The following is a 22778-nucleotide window of genomic DNA, read 5'->3' as shown; positions in this document are numbered from 1 at the left end:
CATAGCTGGCCTTGGTTTCCCTCCCTTGCACACATGTACACACACGCAACCACACACGCACGCACGCACACGCACTCCCCACAAGAGGGAGGGAGGGAGAAAAGGGGGAATGATTCGAGAAGGGGGAGCAGAAGGGGTGCATTTCCCCAAATCGGGACAAAAGTCTCACTACGGCTAACCAGGTAACAGAAACCACCCCCATCTCCCAAATCCGGACCTGCCTGGCTCACACGTCCGAGGCGGGTGGCTCTGGGGTGCTGCTGGTCCCCAGGTTCAATCCCAGCTATGGAAGGGAATTTGAAGTGGCAGGGGCCGGGGGAGGTGTGTTTTGCAGAGGTAAATAATTTCCCCGATTTGATCTTCACGATGCCCCCTCTTCCCCCAGGCTGCTCCTACAAGCAAAAAGAAGAATATGGCGGAGAGCAGAGGTTGTGGGGAGCGGGGGGGGGGGTCCCCTTCCCCCACCTCCAGCCCAGGACATACATGCAGGATGAGACAGGATGGATCTTCCATCTCAGCCCCCCAGGTGGGGGAAATGGGGGTGGGGGCGAGGGTTGTTGTTTCTATGTCCAAGCATATGGTCCTGGCATTATGATCTTTCTCACAGTCAGGAGGGTGTGGGCAGAATTTGAGTGGGGAGCTCCCTCCCAGCGGGGAAAACAACCAGTAACAGACGAGGGAAGAGGATTAATAGTAGGTTTCTTTCTCCACCCATCCTGCAAGAAAAAACAAACAAGGGTAAATATTAGTGCCAAGTAACAGTGCCAGGTAGCAGCCAGGTAGTGCCAGGTAGCAGCCAGGTAGTGCCAGGTAGCAGCCAGGTAGTGCCAGGTAGCAGCCTCCTGCCTCCCCCTATAAAGCTCTGCCCAGATTCGCTGTGATGGCGATGGCATCAAGGGCTTCGTATCAGAGGGGAGCCCAGAATGGGAGCTGTCTGCTCTAGCTAACACCATAGGAAGTGCCTCGCTAGATCAGACAATGTCCCATCATTCTGCACCCACAGCGGCCAACCAGCCTCCTTCAGGGAGCCTCGCACGCCAACATCTCCCAGCAACTGGTCTTGAGAGGCATGCGGCTTCCAATCCTGGAGGCCGGACAAAGCAGCCCATCAGCCAGCCTGATTCCCCGTGGATCATATTTATTATTCTTGCTGTTGTTATTTCCACACGTAAAAAACATTCTTACTGAAGAAAACAGGTGGCATATGGGCCTTTGCATATGGGAGACGGCAAAGCAGAGAAGGAAGGCAGTGAGGAAAGAGAAAAAGAAGGCCTAGAAACGCATTAGGGAGCAGGTGGAAGGCAAGCAGTTCAGATCCCAAGCCCCTCAGATGTGTCTTGCTTACACTATTCTATCAAATGCCATGTGCAAATGAGGAGATAAAAATCAAACCGGCAAAATAACCCTAATGTCGAAGCACACATTCCAGCTTGCCCCCATCTCTGTGCACCCCACTCACCTCCTGGATTACGGCGCAGTATGAGTTTACGGATTTCATCATACACAAAAATGAGGAAACTGTATGGGAAGGCGCAAAACCACCAGCTGGGCCTGCGGAGAGAAGGGAGGAGAGACGCTCAGCAGGAGGGCGGGAGAGGGGCAGGATGGGGAAAAGGGTCCCCGTGGCTGGCGAAGCAGAGATGTTGACTGCTATCGAGGTTGTGAGAAGTAGAAAATTACGGTGACTAACAGACTAGAACAGTTAAGGATATAGATGCCCCACTGCTTCTGCCGGTACTTACTTTAAGGGATACATTCTCAATGCCACATCCATGCCAGGGCAGTAGGATAGGAAGGCGGCCAGGGCGGTCTCCTCAAAGAGACCAAAAATAAGGATCTTGTTTCTGAGGAGAAAAAAAGTATGTTTGAGAGCCCCATTAACTCAAGCTCCCCTTGGTTCCACTGACACACGCTTGGTTTATGTGCACACAGCTCGCACAGCCTCTGTCAGAGTCTTGCAGACTCTTCGTGGGGGCCCCTTGCTGCATAAACGATGAAGGGGCTCTACTCAGGGCCAGAGGAGCAAGGTGAACCCCCCTGGGTTCAAAGGTCACAGTGCCCTAGAACAGAAATGACAGCCTGTGAATGACCCTAGATGAACCAACCCCCTTTTCACACGAGGTCTTTAAAGAGGACACCTCAGAATGGAAGGTGTGAATGAGGTGAACAGGGGGCTGGAAATACATGTCTCTTGCAGGTACAGAAAGCAAAGAGGCCAGGATTGGACACACCTCCCTGTCAAAGTAACTCTTGATGGCAGACTCCAGTTTTCTGCCACGTAACCTGTGGGGAACCTAGAGCGCATCAAGGGATGTGGGATTCTAGGGGATCCCGTGAACCTTCCAGAGAAGCCCTGCCTGAAGAACGCAAGTTCTGAATTCCAAAACTGTAAGATAGCCTTCCTCATCCTAGAGTCCTCCAGATGTTTGGGAGCACATCCTCCAGGACACCTGACCTACGGGCTGGGCCTGGTGGAAGTCTGAGTCTGAAACATTTGGTGTGCATCTGGCTGGGGAGACTGAGCTGTCTGCGAATCCTTAACCCATCCCTTCATGGTTCAGCCCCAGCCTTACCCCTTCACCCTGCATTCCTCTTGCCCACTGAGGCCTGGAACACACTGGTCCTCCCTTCCAGGATCCAGGGGCTGGTTGTAGCGAGCTTGTGTTTCCTCATGCAGACAGAAAACACGGTGGCCTTACCTCATGCCCTGCTGGAAGACTGAATTCCTCCTGGTTTTGCAGATGATCAGGTCAGCCCACTGGACCACCACAATGCTGACGAAGAAGGCGGTGTGGCAGGTGAATTCCACCACTTTGCGCTGCTCGTAGGTCTAGGAGGGCAAAGGAAGATGGAAGCTGTGGACAGGAAGCTGCAGCCCAAGCAGAGCCAGAAATATGGTGCCCCGCCTTCCTCTCGCCCTCAAATTTAAATACATATCTAATCACCAATTTTCATACAGATTCCTTAAATCTCAGATAATTAAGGCCATGAAGTGAACATCAATCTGTCTTCTGCACTGCCCCCAGAGCTGCCGAAACATCAAGATGCCATGGAGGTCCAATTCCATTTTCATGCATGCCATCTCCACCTCCCCACTAGATGTGCCGGATCCTGATGCTGAAAGGTCCAGGAGGTGCAAGCAGGACATCAGTTTTGCATCCCAGTGTTCTGCAGAAAGCACACCTCATGTTCCTCCAGCCCTTTCAGCAGCCAGCAACCCTGTTCTGCTTCAAAGGCAGTGGATTTTGCCAGAACTTATCGGTCAGCAGATTGCATGGTTATTTTTTGATTTGATCTGATTCGATTTGAGGGCAGCTCACAACATAACGTATCAATTAAATATGGAGCACAGTTTTTGCCATTCCCTGCTCAGGTTTCCCCCTTCCCCCTTCCAAATGCAGCTGCAGAGGTTTTCATTAAATGAAAACCAACAGTTTTGCCATGAATCCCCTCCATGTATTTTTATGTCGTCTCTGTTTCCAAAAATAAACAGGAGGCCAAGCAAGGGCACATCTGTTGCTAGGAGCCTGAGGGGGACAGAGATTGAAGGCCTGGAACGGCTGCTTCCACGGCTGCTCTTGCCAGGGAGCTCTATGACCAATAATGGTGCAGTGGTGATCTGAGAGGTTAGATGTAGCTTTTCAAAAGCATTCCCCCGGACAGCTGCTGCCTTGCAGACGTCTTAAGGAGCTGCTGACTCAGCCCTGCAGGCGCAGCACTTTGCCATCGGAGAAGATGCTTCTCCATCCAAAATAGCTGCTGCCGAACACCCACATCCCAGGAGATGCGCCTGCCTCCAACATCCATGCTGCCGAGCACCCACATCGGAAAAGGTGCTTTCACCTCCGACGTGACCGTAGCCTCAAACCCAGTCCAGAGAAGATGCTTACTTACTCTCAGGCAGCCACCTCTGAGATCCCATCCACATCAAACACTGAGTCATGTCTTTACATAAGTCATCACGCAGGTGCTTTTGGCGAAGAACTGGCTGGGGCATGCTAGGATTTGTGGACTGTTTTTCTGCCTGAACTTGCATAGGATTGTGCCTTGAATGGCTAAAGTAGTTACATTAGAATCCTATGCACGCTCACTCCATACTAAATGCTGCTGTTGTAGTTATTGTGTGCCATCAAGTCATCTCCAACTTATCATAACTCTATGAACGAAGGCCCTGCGACATTGTCCTATCTACGGCGTCCCTCCTCAGCTGTCGTAAATTCAAGACTGTGGAATTCCTTGATGGAGTCAATCCATCTCTAAATTGGTCTTGCACTTCCACCTTTGACTATCCCTAGTTTGATGGTTTTCTCCTGGGAGTTTTTCCTTCTCATGATGTGTCCAAGTGAATTCAGTAGTTCTTCCCAGACAAGTGGGTATAGGATTGCAATCTTACCTACTGTAATTACATGGAATGGCCAAACTTAAGTTGCTGCATCTATATAGAAGAGATGGATTCCTTACACTTACCCACTGCTGCCCGTATGAATCTTCCAGGTCATTGACTGTCCGGTCATCCCAGTTAAGACGGATGCCCACAAGAACAGATGGAAGGAACCCATTCTCAGCCAAGATCACAAAGTAGGAGAAGAAGCCGCCCAGTGCCTGAATCATTCCTGCGAAATAATTTGAGAGTTGGTAGAATCCCAATTTTCCATGCCCTTCAGTCATGGCTTTTGACTCCTCTCCCATTTCAGTCATCATGGCAATTCTAATCCCCCTTAAACCCCAGTCAAAGCCCATGTGTTAGCATCATGGGCATAAGCCTGCCTGCATGACCCTCTGTGGCACAGAAGAACGGCAACCGGTGCAAAATTTCCCTATCAGGTTGGTTCGTGATGCTCACTCACCAGGAGCAACCAGGTAATTGGCTATTTGTAAGCTTGTTATTTTCTAATTTTATTTTTGGCAAGAGGAGCATGGGACCTTAGCTGTGCTGTGGAATTCAAACTCCTGAGTAATTAGCTAATGCTATTTAATGTAATTAGCAGAGAAATGAATCCATCAAGGGCAAATGAGTTTAGCTAATTCTATGCCAAAGGCATTTCTGTGAGTTGGCTTCCAGCTTGTAACTGGTGTAGATAAACCAGATTGACACACTTCATGGTGATCTAAATATCATAAGGCAAGATGAAGCCCCCTTACACCAGGTGGGATGAGTATGCTCTGTTCCGATTCAGGCTGGCATCAAGGGCAGACACACCTGGGCACCTGTCAAAGGCCCACAGCCAATGCGGCTCCTGGCAAGAGCATCCCCGGCTGGCTTGGTCCTTCTCTTCCCCACCTCAACCTGCTTCTGACTCTCACGCTGACCAAGGCAAAGAGGGCGGTAAAGAAGGAAGAGCAGCAGAGGTCACGGCCTACTTGCTCACTGGTTCTCTGCCTATCAGGCAAGCGGGTTGCACCAGTGGGGAGAAAGAGGAGGATGGGCAGAGCAGCTGGTGGGAACCGTGGTCAGAAGATTGAGGGAAAGGATCCACTGAGGCTGTCTTTTTTAGGAACCCTGAAATCAGTGCTGTCTGCACCCCAGCTTTCTCTTCCCCATTCCCTCCTTCCTTTCTTCCAGCCTCTACAAAAGGCAGAATGGCAATCCTATGGACACCTGGTTCTTGAAAACAGAATGAATTATAGGTGATAAGGAAGTACATGCACTTGTGTTTCTCTTTTGCAGAATATAAATTTGGTCTGGAGATTCAGGCTAGTATGGGTGCATTGGGCAATGCTGGGTTGCTACAATGCACGTTTAATCACATTTCAAGCCACATTTCATAATTTAACCCGTTCCCCGCATTCCTGCACCAAGTACCTTCCTTCATACAAAGGTGCAATGGAGAGAAGGGAAAGGAGTCGTATCTGAAGTTATCTGGTTTAAATAGCTTATTTCCATCTTTTCATGTTTTTATGACCATGTTTGCTGTTTTAACACCCAAAGAAGATTCACTCTAAAAGGTGTTTTGCAAAAGTTTAAACAAATAGATAACCAATCAAAAACTCATGCCAAGCATTGTAAACTTGTCCTTTTCTGTGCTATTAATTAGGGGCGAGTCTCATAGGATCCTGTGGGATTTACTTCTGGCTACGTAGGCACAGAATCTGCTTGTGAGGCCTTGTTTATATCTTTAACATGCAGCAGTGTTGCCGCTGGTGTCTCCCAGCACTATTCTAGCTTTGCCCCACAGGACTTGCCTTCCTCTTGCTTCAGATGGACAGATTCTGCTCCCATCATGGACACGACACAAGCAGCCAGATCCAGATACCCAGAGGCTGGCTTGACCTTCAAGACGACCTGACGCACAAGCATCCCTCACCGCGTTGCCGTTGTTGCTTCCCTCACTCACCTATCTGCCCGTAGGCCATGCTGATCAGCCTCTCGTTCACCAGCTTGTCAGTCCGGGGGTTTCGTGGCTGGCGCTTCATGATGTCACTCTCGGCTGCTTCGTAAGCCAGGGAGATGGCGGGTACCTGCAGGGGAATCGAGAGCAAGCTGCTGGTAGATTTGCCGAGGGCGCAGGATTGGACCTGAAGTTTTAAGGGCTGGATAAAGGTAAAATCATCTCAAGGGATCAAGGGGGCAAGCTCTTTTCTCCACACCTCACAAGATTCAACTGCTCCCACCTATCCTGTTCGTTGCTTTGTTCTGCAGGGCATTCCAGAAAATTCTTTATTAAGTCAGTTCTTCCAGACTGGTGAGGAGGTGAAATTGTTAAAGAATATGCAGGAACAGAGACACTCAGTGACCAGCCTCTTTAGAAGTTCCAGAAAGATTTGTCTGCATTTTCACCTCAGAATGAGTCTGGCCATTTTGTCATACTGGCAATATGAAATGCGGATCTTGAGCTTCCATGCTCAAACTCCAAATAAGTCTGCACAGCCAGTGCTCCAAAACTACCTAAAGGGCAAGTCTCCCCTGGAAGCTTCAACTGGTTTGATTCTCACGGCAACTCTCCTTCACGCAACCCTGGGACCTGGACATCTTCACTGGACAAGAGAATTCTCAGCACGCTTGTGTGAACGATGGATGCCAGGAAGCCCTGAGCAGGAAACACTGTGATGGGAAACTAGCCTCCTTCTCCTTCCCCCACACCTGAATGGAATCTACCAGTCAGAGGGGTGGTCCCTTCGGATTTCTGTGCACAGATCTTTAAAATTATTTCAGCGAGGCCGCAGGCAACACTGCTGCCCACTTCCCACAGTCTAAAAGGCTGCTCAGGAGCAGCAAGCCTTTGCTAGAAGTGCACCATCGCCTGGAAGGTCCAGCGAAGAGTCACGGGGAGGAAGCCATGGAGGGAGACCAGAGGACCCTGGGGAGCTGGGACTGGAAGTGTCTGCGTGGCAGGCGGAGAGACTCACCATGTCGGTGCCCAGGTCAATGCAGAGGATGGTGATGGTGCCCAGGGGGAGAGGAATGTTGGCCATGATGAACAGCAAGAAGGGGGTGATTTCGGGGATGTTGCTGGTCAAGGTATAGGCGATGGATTTCTTCAGATTGTCGAAGATCAGACGTCCTGGCGGGAGGGAGACATATGGGCATAAGGGGGAGAGACGGGGGGCACAGCTGGGGGAAAGCAGGATTCCCAAAAGTCAGAGAACAGCACCCACTGGTAGTGCCTTGGGTAATCCCTCCCTAATCTTGATTCTGCCCTCCCTTCCTCTCATTCCCCAGGGCGAGTCACAGCTCCATTCTTTTCTCTTATACATATCTTGGAGGGTAGTAGTGCTACCTGGGAACAACTCTTTAGCCTATCCAGCCCCAGACAGGATAAGAAGCAAGAGTTTTAGCTATGAAGAGGAACATATTGTGCCTCGACTATTAGGAAAAATCCCTGATGGAAAACAGTTTAGCAATGGAACAAGTTTCTCAAAGAGGTTTTATTTGGGAGAGGGAGTATGTATTTCCACTACATTCTTCAACTGGCTTAGGGAGCAGTCCTATGGCCCCATAGACAACATCTAGGGAGCCAAAGGATCATTTGGATTTCCAAATCTGAGGTCACATCTGGGAACTCATTCAGGGGAACTGCACCAGCTGCTTCTCCGAGGCCAGACGAGAAAGCTCGGGCACTCGGAGATGGGGGCGGCCTCCCCCATCCTCCCACCCTGCCCAGGATGGCCATAATCCTCTGAGCTTGGAGGTCTGTGGGCATCCCTGTTGGACTGCACCCTTGGCCATTGCTCCTTCTTCCCAGGGAGCCCTGGGACTTGTAGCTCTGTATGAACGAGGAATTCTTGTCAACCTCATCAAACTGCAACTTCCCACTTTTCCAGGAAACGTCAATGGCTATTGAATTGGCACCAAAGAGAAAGAAGACAGACAGACAGCCTGAACCAATGAATGGAAAAAGCAGGGAAGCTGACTTAAGCTACAGATCTGGAGAAACTGTCTAATGGTAAGAGCCATTCAACAGTGGAGCTACCTGCTTTGAGAAGTGCGTGCCTGTCATTTGCTGGACATGGTTCAGCTAAGGCCGCACAGCCATCCGTCACGGATGCGGCTGTTGCAGGTCCGGTCCTATCGATTTGCCCTGAGCTCCTGTCCCTTGCAGGTGTTCAAGAAAAGGTTGACACATCTTCTGGGGATGCTTTACAGAATTAATCTCCCGCTCCATGGGAAATAATTCAGTGTGGTTGCTGCGGGGATGCCCCGAAGATGTTTTTCCCACAGAAGCAGGCCTGCCACTGTTTGGGCAGGACCCCTTCTCCCCAGGACAGTCCCCGCTGCTTACCCTCCTCCACTCCAGTGACAATAGAGGCAAAGTTGTCATCTAAGAGGATCATGTCAGCTGCCTGCTTGGAGACGTCGGAGCCCGCGATGCCCATCGCTACACCAATGTCCGCTTTTTTTAGGGCCGGGGAGTCGTTCACACCATCCCCTGTCACTGCCACGATCGCACCCTGTCCGGCAGAACAAAGACAGATACAGCCGCGAGGAAGAGGTGGTTGGTGCGGCCAACCACAGAGTCTGTGCGCACGGGGCTGGTCATGGTGGAGATCACAGGTGGAGAACATTCCCTGTACGTGTCTGGCAGAGCAGGACTGCTAAGCCATGAGGCCCAGCCGGCATGGCAAATCGCCCCGCTGAGCGTTCATTCTGGAAACCCGAGTGCAACACTGAAGGGCACCAGGCTGGCAGGGCTGGAGGGCATCGGCTCCTTTGGAACCGTCCCTGGGCCTGGCCTTGCAATGGCAGATTGAACTGCTGCAATCAGTGGGCTTCCATACAGCGCCACAACGCAGCTGCTGATTTCTGCAGATCAAGCTGCTCCTAAAAGTGCACGGAAAAAATGGAGAGATTTGTGGGGGTGCTGGGAAGGCTCAGCTGGCAACTCGAGGTTCGTACGAGCTCACATGGATCTGGCTTCAGGGCAGATGAGGGACTCATCTTGCCAGACTTTGCCCCATGGGAGGAAAAACACTTCCTGCGCACACTAAGACGTTTACCACTTCACTCATTTTGTGGACTCTCGAAAGGTTACGTGATTTTGTTGAACGGGTTGCTTGGTTGTAGAAAGCTGAGCCTCAGGGGAAGGTGGGCTCTGAGATCAGGCTGGCACTGCCTTGCCACCGAGCTGGCACCGCCTGGGTGCTCATACTGCATCCCCATCAACCTTTCCATTTGTAAATAAAGGGATTTCGTGCAAAAGGACCGTAACTCTTGATTGCTTTGTCCTCTGCTGGAAAGGAAACCTGCCTTGAACCGCCCGCTACACAAGCTTTGAGGAGTTTGGCAGTGCCTGCTAGCAGGGGGAGTGGGTTGGCAGTTAGGAGCTGGACGTGCCCATCTGGGCTGTCTTCGGATGCCCTACCTGTCTCTGGCAGCCTTCCACAATGATGAGTTTCTGTTGCGGAGAGGTCCGGGCAAACACGATCTCAGTGTGGTTCTGCAGAATCTCGTCAATTTGCTCCGAGGTCATGTCCTTCAGGTCCGTGCCATGGATCACACAGGCTTTGGCATCCCTGGGTGGGCAAATGAGGGACTCATGCTGGGGATGTGGTAGTGAGTGGGCATCTCCACCCGCACACAGAAGAACAGCCCTACCACTGGGTAAGCCAAAGGGACTGCTCAGGAAAGCTGGCGCTCAGGGAAGCATGGCCCCTGAGCTGCAATTGGAGCTGGTGTTGCTTCTCAGCACCAGCCGGAAGGCCCTGCTTCACTGGAACTGCCAGGGGTGAAGGACAGGTGGAAAGTCAGGACAGGACAGGTCATGGGTAGAGGATCCCCTGAGCAGTCGCCGAGGGAGGATGGGATCCAGTGAATCCAGGGCAGGACCAGATGTATAGGAACTGAGAGAAAGCCACACTGGCAAGTGGAGAAGAAAGAAATCTTACAGAAATGTGAATAATCTAGAGGAACTCAAAAACCAGGCAGGATGGGTGAGATAAGCAAGGACAGCTGTGTGGTCTCCCGTGAGCTCATTTTGGGGCTGCTTTTCCTTTATTCCTCAATTCGAATGAGTCACAGTTTTCTGCTGCAGGAAGCTGAGGCTCAGGGAAAGCAGGCTGGTGGGTTCCAAGCTCAGGTTGGCCGGGACTTTGCTACAGGCTAGCCTGCCCCCCTTCCAAGCAGTTCTGAAGGATAGACCCACGCGACAGGCTGAAACTAGTTCAAAGGCCATTGCCTCTGGCCCTGGGAATTGCACTCCCTGAACTAGTTCTCAGAATTTTCATCCAGGCCAGTGAGGGATGCAGCCGTAACAGTGAAATGGATAATGAAACCGAGAGTGCTGTGGATTCCCTAACGCTGGTTTCCAAGTGGCTTCCCATTCCGGTTCTAGCCAAGACCAGACTTCCTTAGGTTCATAGAGGGCTCTTTTCCTCCTAACATGCCTGCAGAACATTGGCTCAGGCGAGCAGTCCTCAGGTGAGTCTCTTCCTTGCCCCAGAGTAAGCTGTTCTTCTCGGTGCCTTCTACAGTGGATCTGGTCCCTCAGCCTCCTCCCCGACCCCTGGTGTCCGATTCCTCCCTCGCCCACCAGCCCCTCCATCCTGCCTCCTGCCCCTCACCTGGGGTTGACCTGGCTGACGGGAATGTTCAGTCGGGCAGCAATGTCTTCCACAGTCTCATTGCCCTCAGAGATAATCCCCACACCTTTGGCAATGGCCTTGGCTGTGATGGGATGGTCACCTGTTACCATGATCACCTGGTGGGGCAGAAGGGAGGTTACCAGAGGACACCCAGTAAGGAGCAGACCACCGGGAAGATTGTCCAGCAAACCGAGAAAGTCTGTCTAGCCCATGTCAGTCCACCCTTCCATCCCAACAGCTAGAGCTGTAGAAGGAAGCCCGAGGGGCCCCTTGGGCAACCGTGGCTAAGGTAGCCCAGGCGGTTACCATGGTGATGCAAGTTCCTTCTTAATCCCTCCCTCAGTGTGGATCTAGTTCAAGCCAAAGGTGTCACAGCCCCTCAGAATGCCATTGGCTCAGCTTCTCTGATTTCACAGAAGGCTTTGCAGCCTTAGGCCAATCAGGTGACTGCCCAGAACTTTGGATTCTGGATCCTGAAGTCCAGAGGCGATTGATTGGTAAAGAGCCCAGGGGTGTGCCTCAGCCACAGGCTTTTGAATGATCTTGGAGGTGCCAATGAATCACCAGCAAGGGACATAAAACATGTAGCGCTGCTAAGACAAGGCTGCTCCTCCAGAAGGAGAAGCAGATGGCCCAGGCAAAGCATCGTCCCACAGAGAGCTCCATCTCAGCACTGGGGCAAGTGCATTTTCGTACAGCTGCCAGTCACCCACTGAATTTACCTTGATGCCAGCACTGCGGCACTTGCCCACAGCATCGGGCACAGCGGCACGGGGTGGGTCGATCATGGACATGAGTCCTACGAAGCAGAGGTTTTCCGTGGAAAAGTTGACATCGTCACAGTCGAAGGCAAAACCTTTAGGGTACTGTTCCTCAGGCAGGTAGTAGTGGCAGAAACCTGTAGGGTGAGAAGGAGATATTTCAAAGCTTAGAGCTTGCTCTGTACAACCTGGATTGCCAGAAGCTAACTCAGCCTCATCTCTTCAAGAGCTTGGAATCCCCACATCCAAGAATGTCTAACAGCTCCTTGATCTTAAAAACCTGGGCCAGGAATCCATATCGTCAGTTGCTGCAGAAATCAGTAGGTTCTTTCTACCTGGCCTCTAGAAAATGCTATTAGCTCCTGGATTTTGCATGACTTTTGCAAAGTCATGCAAAAGTCTGTCCACCTGCAACTGACATTTGTCAGCCCTTCCCTCTGGGAGCCTATTCCCTGCTCGTATCCGCACCCAGCCAGCAAGCCAGCCGTACCTAGCACCCGCTCGCCAAGTCCGCCCAGCTCCAGGTAGGCATTCTGGAAAGCTTCTTTCAGCTCTTCATCAAGGGGCTGTTCTTTGCCTTGCAGCAGGATGGTGGAGCATCGGTCCAGGATGCGCTCAGGTGCACCCTTCATAACCAGCAGGTAGCGGTTATCGTTGGGGTCCTCTGTTTCGTGAATTGAGAGCTGCATGAGGAAGAAAGGGAAACTCTCTGGAGACAAGTAGCGCTCCTAGATCTGCAGGCAAAAAACCACGCCACTGTGGCACAAACTAAGGTGAGCAGCTCCCCCACACTGGCTGGTGCATTTAATCAGAAAGAGTGAAGCCAGCAGCAGGAGCAGCAGCAGCATCTTAAGGCACCTAAGATATACCAAAGACTCATCCTATGCATGTTCCGACAGAAAAAGTTTCACAAGTTCCAGCATCCCCAGGGTATGGAGGAGCTGCTGAGATGGAACGTGGCAGTTCTGCCTGCCCCCCCACTCCCGCCCCACCAACCTGGCACCATCTGGGTGGGGCAGGGCTGTGACAGGTACTGAAAAGATTCGGGGTTCAGGCCCATGGGACAAACAAAAACAACAAGGCGCACTTGAGCAAAGAGCCAGGGGTTTTTTCCTGTGAGATGCAACAGACAACCTCAGGGCCATGCCCCACCCCAGAGATTTGAGGCTTCAAATTAAAGATTTGGGGCGCCAACTCTAGCGGGCCAACTCCTGGTTGGATCAGTACTCCCATCATCCCCAGCATACAGGCAAGTTGGGGATTGTGTGCATTGTCATCCACCGCCTCCCCCCACAACAACTGCCATGTCAGAGGTAAGATGTTAATCGCTGGTACATTTTGGCCCTGGGCAGAAAGAACGCAGACAGGAATCCACCCGGCACAGGGGCGCTGCCCTTGCCGGCTCTTTGAGGAGTTGTTTGCTGGGGCCAATCATTCCGGACTGTTGCCCAGAGGGAATCCTAGCTAATCCTCCTCAGCTGTCAGCAAAGGACACAGGATTAAAGCTGATGGGCCTGAGAATTCAGTTATGCAGAGCAGCATTGCAAGCCTGGACTCAATGGCCTCTCCATGGGAACTACACAATACAGAAGCTGAAAAGCCTGAGCTAGGCCCAGGCTGGGGTCCCCCTGTATAGATATCAGTTTTCCAGGCAGGCCATCCCAGTTTTCTAAAATGTGGGGTAACTAAGGCAGTGGTGGGGATGAGCTCCTGTTGCAAAGAGCTGGAAGGAAGCACACAAACACGTGTCACAGTCCTAGTAGATCACTATTTGAAAATTCGTTGTGATAGCACGTGTTCAAGCCAGATGAAAGGTAACGCCTTCGCACAACGTGGAATGCCTGTATGAACGGGGTTCCCAAACCAGGGGCCATGAGTCCTTCCACGGGGTCCGTGGAATGGCTGAGGACCAGTTGCAATATCAATAGTTCTTTTTTTTTTTTTTTTTCTGATCATGAGGTCAGGACTGGCTTGCCCAAGAAAGCAAAGAAAGGCCTCAGAGTTGGCTGTTCACCCCTGAGGGAAACACCAAAGTAGGAGACCTCACTGCGGGAGAACGATCCGCTTCAACACAATATTGTCCTGTAGCAGTAGTTGCTACCACTTCCCCATTAGCCCAGAGATGAAGCCTGACAAGAATAAGTGACCTTCCTGACATTCTCCCTTCAGCTGAGGAGGTACCCAAGGAATTTCCACCCTCTGTGTGGCTACAGCTGTTGAAAAACTGAGCACCAAATGGCTTTCTTAGGTGTGATTGGCATCGCCTCTGTTCATAAGCTGTAATGTGAGAAGAGCGAGACACATGGCCAGAGCTCTGCCAGGAGGAGGAGGAGGAGGAGGAGGTCTAGAACACAAGACTGGGACTGTGGGGAAGTGGAAGGGATACTATTATAGTACGGTTTCGGATAAAGGGGAATGTTGCATGAAAGGAGACTCTGGAAGACAGGGTGGTACAATGAGGAAAGTTTACAGAGTAAGTCAATGATTTTTATAGGTGACCATCATATTAGAATGTCTTCGAGAGAAGGTTCTAAAGAATGAGCAAACCCTAAAGACAAGGTGCAAGAGAGTTGTCGTTTTACCATATCTGCTCCTTTCCTACAGGTAGTGTTGTTGTTGTTGTTTTTCAAGAACTCTGGTGTGAGGAGGCATTTTATTCAGGTTGCCCCAAACAGTCCTCTTAAAGAAGCTCCCTCTATTTCGAAGGAGAGAGCCTGTACCTGGTATTTGTTGGTGGAGTTGAAGGGGATTTCGGCCACTTTCTTGTTTTTCTCCCTCATCAGTTTGACGGATCCTGAGGAGAGCTCAATGCATTTCAACAGGGCGGACTCTGACGCATCTCCGGCCACATCACGCTGTGGGAAAGGAAAGGGGTGTATAAATGATGCAGGAAGCCTCTCCCTTGCCCCCCCACATTATTTTGCTTAGCTGTGAGTAGCCACCCCAATCCTTCCTCCACCCGCAAATTCTCACGTCTAGGGCAGTTACCTACCGGGGCATTTTCACTCAGAAAGGGAAGGAGACACGCTATCACCCCAAGGACATCGCGGCCTAGACCCCAGGGCTTCCCCAGTCTTCAGCTTTCCCCTTCTTGGCTGGGACCCAGTGAAATGTGGGTCCCAGGACATCCGGGTTATCCTGGTGCCCTCACCTTGAGGATGGGCACGTTCTCCTGACCTCCTTTGAAGACAGCCCGGTTGCAAAGCCCTGCGATGTGGGAAAGGGCCACCCAGGTGGGAGAACTCTTATCGAAAGCCGTGCCTGCAAGGAAAAGAAACGGAGGTGAAGGGGTCAGATGGCGAAGTTCTAGCTAGGGTGGCTGGGAGTGCTGGGTGTTGTAGTCCAAAGGACCGTCTACACCCATATGTACCTACCCGCCCCCTCAGACCAGCTCAGGAGGCCCTTCTGCAAGAACCGCCCCTCAGGGAGATGAGAGGGGGGCAACCAGGCGAAGGGCCTTCTCTGCTGCTGCTCCCCATCTTTGGAACTCCCTCCCTAGGGAAATTCGCATGGCGCCATCTCTATTTTCCTTTTGGCGCCAGGAGAAAACGTATCTCTTTAGGAAACTTTTTAGCACTTAGCCTGAATGCCGTGGCCCTTTTAATATTGCTTTCATTTAGTTATGTTCAATAGGTTTTCAATGTGTTTTATTTTGTTTAATACATTTTATGTACTATAAGCCACCTACGAAGGCCTTGGCAGTTATAGGCAGCCTATAAATACATGTATTGATTGATTAATTAATTAATGTAAGGCACCGGACTGGAGAAGGCTCCTCTAAGGAATATGGGGATGGGAAACCAGACTTGGACACTGAGATGAATGCAGGCATCCCGAGGATGAGACAGGAATCCCTTCATTTCATGTTGCCTCATCCACAAAGAGCCATCCTGTGATGTCATGACGGTTCTTGCCCCAAGACCAGGGAAAGATACATGATCCCCATCTACCACCCCGAGCCCTCACCGGACTGGTCTTCCGTGGTATCTGCCTCATGGATCTGGTTGTCGAACCACATGTGAGCAACCGTCATGCGGTTCTGTGTCAGGGTCCCTGTCTTGTCTGAACAGATGGTTGAGGTAGAGCCCAGCGTCTCCACGGCTTCCAGGTTCTTCACCAGGCAGTTCTTCCGAGCCATGCGCTTGGCCGTCAACGTCAGGCACACCTAAAGGGGTGAAAGGGGGTCATGGCGGGCTGCAGGAAGGCACCCCAATGCCCCTGAGGTGCAAAGGGTTGCTGGCAAATTCTTCATAATTCACAGCTTCCCATGAATCACCCCCTAACTCTAATATAGGGGTATATTTCCAGGGATAATAATGCGATTTTGAAAAAGCCTTCCCTGAGTAGCTTTCTCTGTGCATCTCATCATTTCTGCCCATTCTGAACACATTCCAACCGTCCAAACCATGCCAGGACACCTCCTTTTTCTAACCCTAACCCTAGCCTGGTGCACACCCCTAACCCTAATATAGGAGTATAGTTCCATTGATAATAATGGATTTTGAAAAAGCCTTCCCTGAGTAGCTTTTTCTGCGCATCTCATCATCTCTGCCCATTCTAAACACATTCCAACCATCTAAACCATGCCAGGACACCTCCTTTTTCCAGACCCTTTTCCCACATGCCTCTGTTTCGTGTTCATTTTTAAAAAGAAGCCTCAAGGGGAAAGATGCAGGGAGTGTTCTGTCCATTTCTCCAGTAAGTAAGAACTTTTCCCCCTCTCCCCACACATGCAGCCCCGATCTCGCCAGATTGCTTACAGTGACAGTGGCCAGCAGTCCTTCGGGGACATTGGCCACGATGATGCCAATGAGGAAAATGACAGCTTCCAGCCAGGTGTAGCCCAGAATCAGGGAGAGGATGAAGAAGGAGACGCCCAGAAAGACAGCCACACCAGTGATCAGCTGGATGAAGTGCTCAATCTCCACAGCGATGGGGGTTTTGCCAACCTCCAGGCCTGAAGCCAGGGTAGCGATGCGCCCCATCACGGTGCGGTCGCCAGTGGCAATGACGACGCCACGAGCCGTGCCTGGTGGGATGAGAAAAGCTGCGCATTGATATGGGATTTATACCAGTTGAGTTGGCATGACCACCCTACAAGAATCTGGGAAGTGTTGTTTCAAAGAGACAGAGCTGCCCATTTGAAATTCCAGTAGCCCAGCACAGAACTACAGTTTTAAGGATTTCTGAACAGAGAAGGAAGTACTCTGTGGTGCATCTAGGCATGAGTTTTATTCCTCCAACCTCCAGATAAGCACGAACTAGAGGGTGCAGGTCGCCTACTCTATGGAGGATAGTCCTCTATTGGAAAATCTACCAGTCCTCTATTTGAAGGCATTTCAATCCTAAGAGCTTTGCAGTGCAAATTCAGGTTAAAGATAACATTTCGAAAGGACAAGTGATTTAAAATTGCCTTCAGCATGTGTAAGCACGCATTCAGGTGCCTGGTCTTAGTTTTCCCCACTGTGTTCTGATGTTCTATACATTCCTTTGAATCATAGTCAGTATTTCTAAATTTGAATCCATAGATATTAAACTGCATATGTACTTTGTATGCAATTTTTTACAGGGGAAATAGGTTTCTTCTTTGGGAGTAATTCCCACCCTAGCCCAATCTCTGGATGTACCTTCTACACAGTTGGTAGAGAAAAAAGTGATATTCCTTGTCTCCAGAGGGTTGTCATGGGTGCAATCAGGTGATCGAGTCTGAGGTTCTGATTCACCAGTCAAAGAGGAATTATCCACCTGAAGAGAAAGATGCCAACCATTCAGTCAATGAAAGTGGAGCAAATACAGTGAAAACTTTACACTCAAATCATCTCATGTTCAAACTGGCATATCAGTTTTTCAGATTCTCAAACCTGGCTTCTAGGCAGCAAGAAAGCCAACGATTTCGCAGTGTAACTTTTCCAGCTTAATTGGAATGCTAGCTTCCAAACAACAGCTGCTTCACACAGTACAACATTCAGACAAAGCTATTGTGGCAGCCCAGTGAAATTCGATAGGAAAATGGTCGGGGGAAAGAGTTAGTGTGTGCAGAGGTGTGCACCCAGACTGTTTCTTCTCTGTCTCTCAGGTACAGAGATGTGCCTCGCAGGATAGTGGAGTTTGTCAGTGGACTCTCCATTTGCCTTGGATGAGCCTGGGAGAAAACCTTTGGCAAATGACACGACGCAGGCGTCTCCAGGTGTTCCACACTCCAGAGCAGCCTGCTGAAAAGAACACAAGCTCAGAGCTGGAGAGGCTGCTAAAGCTTCACCTTGCAGCCATGGGCTGAGATGATCCGTAGGTCAGCTGGGACTCTGTCTCCACCTTTCACTTCTACCAGATCTCCGACCACCACATCTTCAGCATTGAGTTGCATCTTCTCGCCTTCCCGGATGACCAGGGCTTGCTGTGGGATGAGAGAGGCAGGCTCAGGCAGGTAAGCAGAAAGGATGGGTTCTCAGCTACTGGCACAGGTCTCCTAAAACACATCACCTTAGGGCACTGTCTCCAAGAGGGACTGAAATAATAGAGTTATCATCCATATGTACATTATTCATCCTGTATGTAGCATTTCCAACTTGTCATGGTGCTGCCTGTAATCATAACAGCCTGCAATTCTCAATATGTCATCTCCTTCACTTCATAGAACTCTCTGAAGTAGCTTGCTACTCTTGTTCCCATTTTACAGGTAGGAAAACTGAGAGACAAAGCCAGCAGGGGCCAATTCATCATTAATCTAAAGTTTTAATCTGTAACTAAATCTAGGAATAAAGCCAATGTCTAAAAGCAAACACAATGGGTATTTCTTCTTTTTCTCATTCCTCTCCTACCAGAGGCTGGTCATTATTCTAATGTCTTTAGAGATGCTTGCTCTAAGCAGTTATAATGCATTGCTCCCAGCCCTTCTTCAAGAGTTTCAGATCATCTCCCTAAACTTCTTTTCCCATTTATTTGCCTTCTGCAATCAGTTCCACAGGTCTATATTTTTCATTTCTCATTATATGACCAAAATAGTCTAGTTTTCTGCCTTTTCTGTGTTTTTAAAGTTGTTGATCTTTAAAGTATTGTAGAGCAGTTATTGATTTATACATGCTCTATAATACTTCTTTGTTGATCACCCTCTTAGTCCATGAAATGCGTAACATCCTGGGATAAATCCATTTCATATGGTTCCATCTTTTTTGAAATTCATCAGCGCATGCCTTGGGGGGGAAAGCTATGGACTTGTGCATGTTCTCCTGTCATTTCCTCATGGCTGCCCACTCTAGTTAAGCATGCTGTGGATGATGGTTTGTGGTTCTGCCCATTACAGTCTGAACCTGTTTCTAAACAAGAATGTTAGCTGACCTGGAGCAGGAGGAGAGAGCTGCCCATTCTCCTTGCTTCCTTTTGCTCCTGTCGCTCAGGCACAATTTTTTATTTCAAAAGCCGGGAAATGTAGTTGGCCAGAGCGACAGAGCCAAGATGGCACCCAGAGCATTAAGACGGAGCTGCAGCGGGTGCTGATTGTGGAAGTCTATGCATGCCTCCGGCAGAATCAGAGAGGCCATGGGTCAAACCAGGCAGGAGCTGAAGGTTCCTGGTTTTCCAAAGATCAGTACTGGTTATTCTTTTTCTCTGTGTGTGAAGTCTGCCTTCCCATGTTTTGTTTCCTTTTCACTGCCCCACAGCAGTGGGGGCTCCAATACTGGTGAATCAATGCACCCTCTCTGGATCTCAAGCCAAACTTTAGAAGGAGCTCTCCGTGGTGCTGATGCTACTCCGGGGTTCAATTCAGCACCATGGAGAGCTCCTTAAAATTCAGGCTCCAATATTGGCTCCCTGATATTGGAGTCACCAACTTCCACTGCCCAGTTGCCTGGCAGAACACAGCAAAACCTGTTTCCCTCGAAGTGTATCAAACCGCCATTCCAGGCCAGTCTCTTTGCTCTTTCTCTCGTACCTGAGGCACCATGTTCTTGAAGGATTCCATGATCTTAGAGCTTTTGGCTTCTTGGTAGTAGGAGAAACAGCCGGTGATGATGACAACAGCAGCCAAGACAATACCAAGGTAGAGCTGTAGGAGGGCAGAAACAGAAATGGGACATTGGAGCTTCAGGAACTGCATGGAGTTGTCTTGCCCTGCCTTGCCTCACCCCCAGACACACTGCAGAACGCTGCTCTTCGGAAACTCACGTTGTCTCCTGCTGGGTCATCCTCGGTCCCTGCCTGGATGCCGTAGGCCAGGAAACAGAGGATGGCGCCAATCCACAAGAGGATGGAGAATCCCCCAAAGAGCTGACGGCAAAACTTCACCCATTCAGGCGTGGTCGGCGGTGGGGTGAGTGCATTGGGGCCATCCCGGGCCAAGATCTCTTGGGCTTTGCTGTGGGTCAGACCCTAGATGAGGAGACAGAGAAGTAAGAAAGGAGTCCATGCCCCATGTCCCTCCATCCTTCCAGCTCTTTGTCCACACAACCTAACTCTCTACCTCTTGACTATCTTCGTTTCTACTACAAGAAATTCCTCAGGCCACTTTCACCCACATAAGACCCAATGCTGTTCTAGCTTCTATGGCACTGCAAGCCTTAAAAAAATCCTCAGACCCTTCAACAACCAGAGTGCTATTTGCAGTACCCATTACCCATCTCCTTGTTCTCTTCTCCCAAACATAAATAGTGCAAGAGAGAGCAGGAGACCATTTAAATCACACTTTCAAAGATGTTCTGAGGTTCCCCACAGACACTGTTACAGCGGGTGCAGGAATTTGGATGATAATCCCCACCTGTATTTTAAAAAATTGCAAGGAGATGGGGACTAAAGGTAAGAAATGGCATCTCTCAGAAATCTGCTGCCCATATTCACACACCTCCCAGGTTTTACACAGGTCTTGACCCTGCCTCAGAGTCTTCCCACCCTTGTTTGTTGCAGAGGGTCAGATTTCAGGGCGAGCAACCTGGGAGGCAGATCTGGCCACCCAGCTGGCCCTGCAGCATCCTCCAGATGGCTGTGGCCGTGCCCCAGTGCCCACCTCCTTTCACCCCACCAGCCTATCACAGTTATATGCAGCTCCCACCCTGCCATTCGGCAAGGTTGAAAGGTCTCCCCTGAGGCTCAGCGCTGGATGCCACATGCCCCAACTTTTCCCTTTGGCTCCATGTCACTGCAGTGTGGCCTCAAAGAAATCCTCTGAAAGAGAATTTGACCCTCAGGGTTGCCCATCCTTGTTGACTGATAAAGCACCAAACCTGGCCATGCTTATCTACCGACACCCCGGCAAACCCGTTTGCTTGCAAGGGACCAAACCCAGCTGCCACCCTCAGGTGGGGCGACCTTCTTCCTTTCAGCCACCCCTGCCAGCCAGCTGTTGGCCCCATCCAGGTGTCTTCAAGCCAGGCTCAGAGTGTTACACAAACCCCGGGAAACTGCAGCTTCTCCCAACCCATCTCCAACCTGGGATGAGGGACAATCTAGCCCCACGGGGTGGGGGAAATAGCACGGACTGGAGTCCTTCACCTGCACGCAGTCTGTGTTGTATTTTCGGCACACTTCCTCAATGGACATTTTGTGCTCGGTCTGAAAAAGCACGAAAGCAGAGGGAAAATTAGGGATCTGTTCTGGGGCTCCCTCCTCCTCTTCCTCCCCACACACACAGTCTACTGCGAAATTGAATGATAAGCCCCCAAAACATGGGCACATCCCAGGCAGAAGCAAGAACACGCCCTGGCTGGCTCGTTCTCCCTGCCCCACCACTCACCATCGCCACCTCCTTCTTAAGGTCATCCAGGTCTCGGACCTTCTGCTGTGCTTTGCTCTTCTTGGGCGAGGAGTTCTCATCGTGTTTGTCTTGCGTGGTTGCCACGCGGTAGCTGTCTGAGCGCCCATACTGCACGGGGGAGAGAGAAGCAGGGCCCGGGCGTCACATGGGGTGAGCGGAGGAGTCCCTTCCCCCTGCTAGAATTCCCTGACCCCAAAGTGCCAAGCCATCCCAAATAAGAAAGGCCGCTTCCCAAAAGATTCCCAGGTAGAAATGTCTGGGGCAAAACATCATGGATTATGCCCCAGTGCAGGCACAATACCCTTAATTATCTGGTACGAAAACAGCTCCCATTAATACCCAAAGAAAAAAGAGTCCTTTCTGGAGAGGACTTTAGCAAGACAAACCAAGAGTTTCTCCCCTATGCTCCAGCGCTATCGCCGAGATCGTGACCATGCTGGGTGGGGATGATGGGAGTTGTAGTCCAGCATGTCTGGAGGACACCAGGCTGGGGAAGGCTGTTGTGGGACTAAGTTGGATAAACAATGTGGGAAAGACCTTCTTGGTGGTCACTGCACAGTTGTGCAACTATATTCCTTTGGAGACTCAGCAAAGTCTGAACCTGAGCAGCCAGAACACAATTCATTTCTGGAAGGCAGCCCTGTGAGATGAAGTGATCTCCAGTAGTCTGAATGGGATTCACAGAAAAAAATCAGCTTTTGGCATAACAGACAACTGCAGAACCTCCATGTTCAAGGGCAGTATACCACCAATTACTAGATACTGAAACTGGATAATATGGAAAGGCTCTCCACTACAGCAGCAGAATGCTGCATTCACTAGTTCCTTCATGTGATCCAGCAAAACTGCTTTTATGGGTTGAAACTGGTGTTGGACAAATCTTGAAGATGGTATTTTCATTTTCATGTTCCATTTCATTTAATTATTGTTTTTATCAGATTGTGGTTTGTAGCATTGCTGTTGCTCTTAAAATCCAAATAATTAAATACTGCCATCTTCTTTCACTTTGTGGCTTCCTTTTCCCCACAGGCAGGCGATGACAAGGCAGCCCTCTGAATCCTGGGACTGCCAGGGTTTAGCCCACAAGAAGGAAATGGAGGAAGTCTGGCCAGATCTTACGATGGAAGAAGATGCCCCAGAAAAGCTGGCCTTGTGCCGAATTAGTGACCAGGCTGTAGCTTAGTAACATCTCAGTTTAAAGGCTACCTAGGTCAAAACCCCAGCTAAAGAGACATTGGAGAAGCAAACCGATG

At 50.4% G+C, this 22778-nt stretch overlaps 1 protein-coding gene across 1 annotated transcript; it reads right to left on the bottom strand.

Moving 5' to 3' along the window:
• Positions 1–687: 687 nt before the first annotated feature.
• ATP1A3 (ATPase Na+/K+ transporting subunit alpha 3) lies at positions 688–19740 on the bottom strand. The gene is made up of 20 exons (XM_044434810.1): positions 19711–19740; positions 18040–18174; positions 17408–17525; positions 16541–16809; positions 15747–15945; positions 14932–15041; positions 14501–14635; positions 12271–12463; positions 11742–11917; positions 10999–11135; positions 9801–9951; positions 8721–8889; positions 7348–7502; positions 6336–6459; positions 6068–6069; positions 4468–4560; positions 2700–2830; positions 1743–1844; positions 1460–1551; positions 688–716 (listed from the first exon to the last, which is right to left on the bottom strand). The coding sequence occupies exons 1-20, from the start codon at positions 19738–19740 to the stop codon at positions 688–690; spliced, it is 2550 nt and encodes an 849-aa protein (XP_044290745.1).
• Between the last annotated feature and the right edge of the window lie 3038 nt (positions 19741–22778).

Source organism: Varanus komodoensis, unplaced genomic scaffold (genome assembly GCF_004798865.1).
Source record: "Varanus komodoensis strain SLA01 unplaced genomic scaffold, ASM479886v1 scaffold29_1, whole genome shotgun sequence".
Classification (NCBI taxonomy): Eukaryota; Metazoa; Chordata; class Lepidosauria; order Squamata; family Varanidae; genus Varanus; species Varanus komodoensis.
Note: the sequence above shows the minus strand (reverse complement) of the source record. Positions and strands in the feature narration are given on the sequence as shown.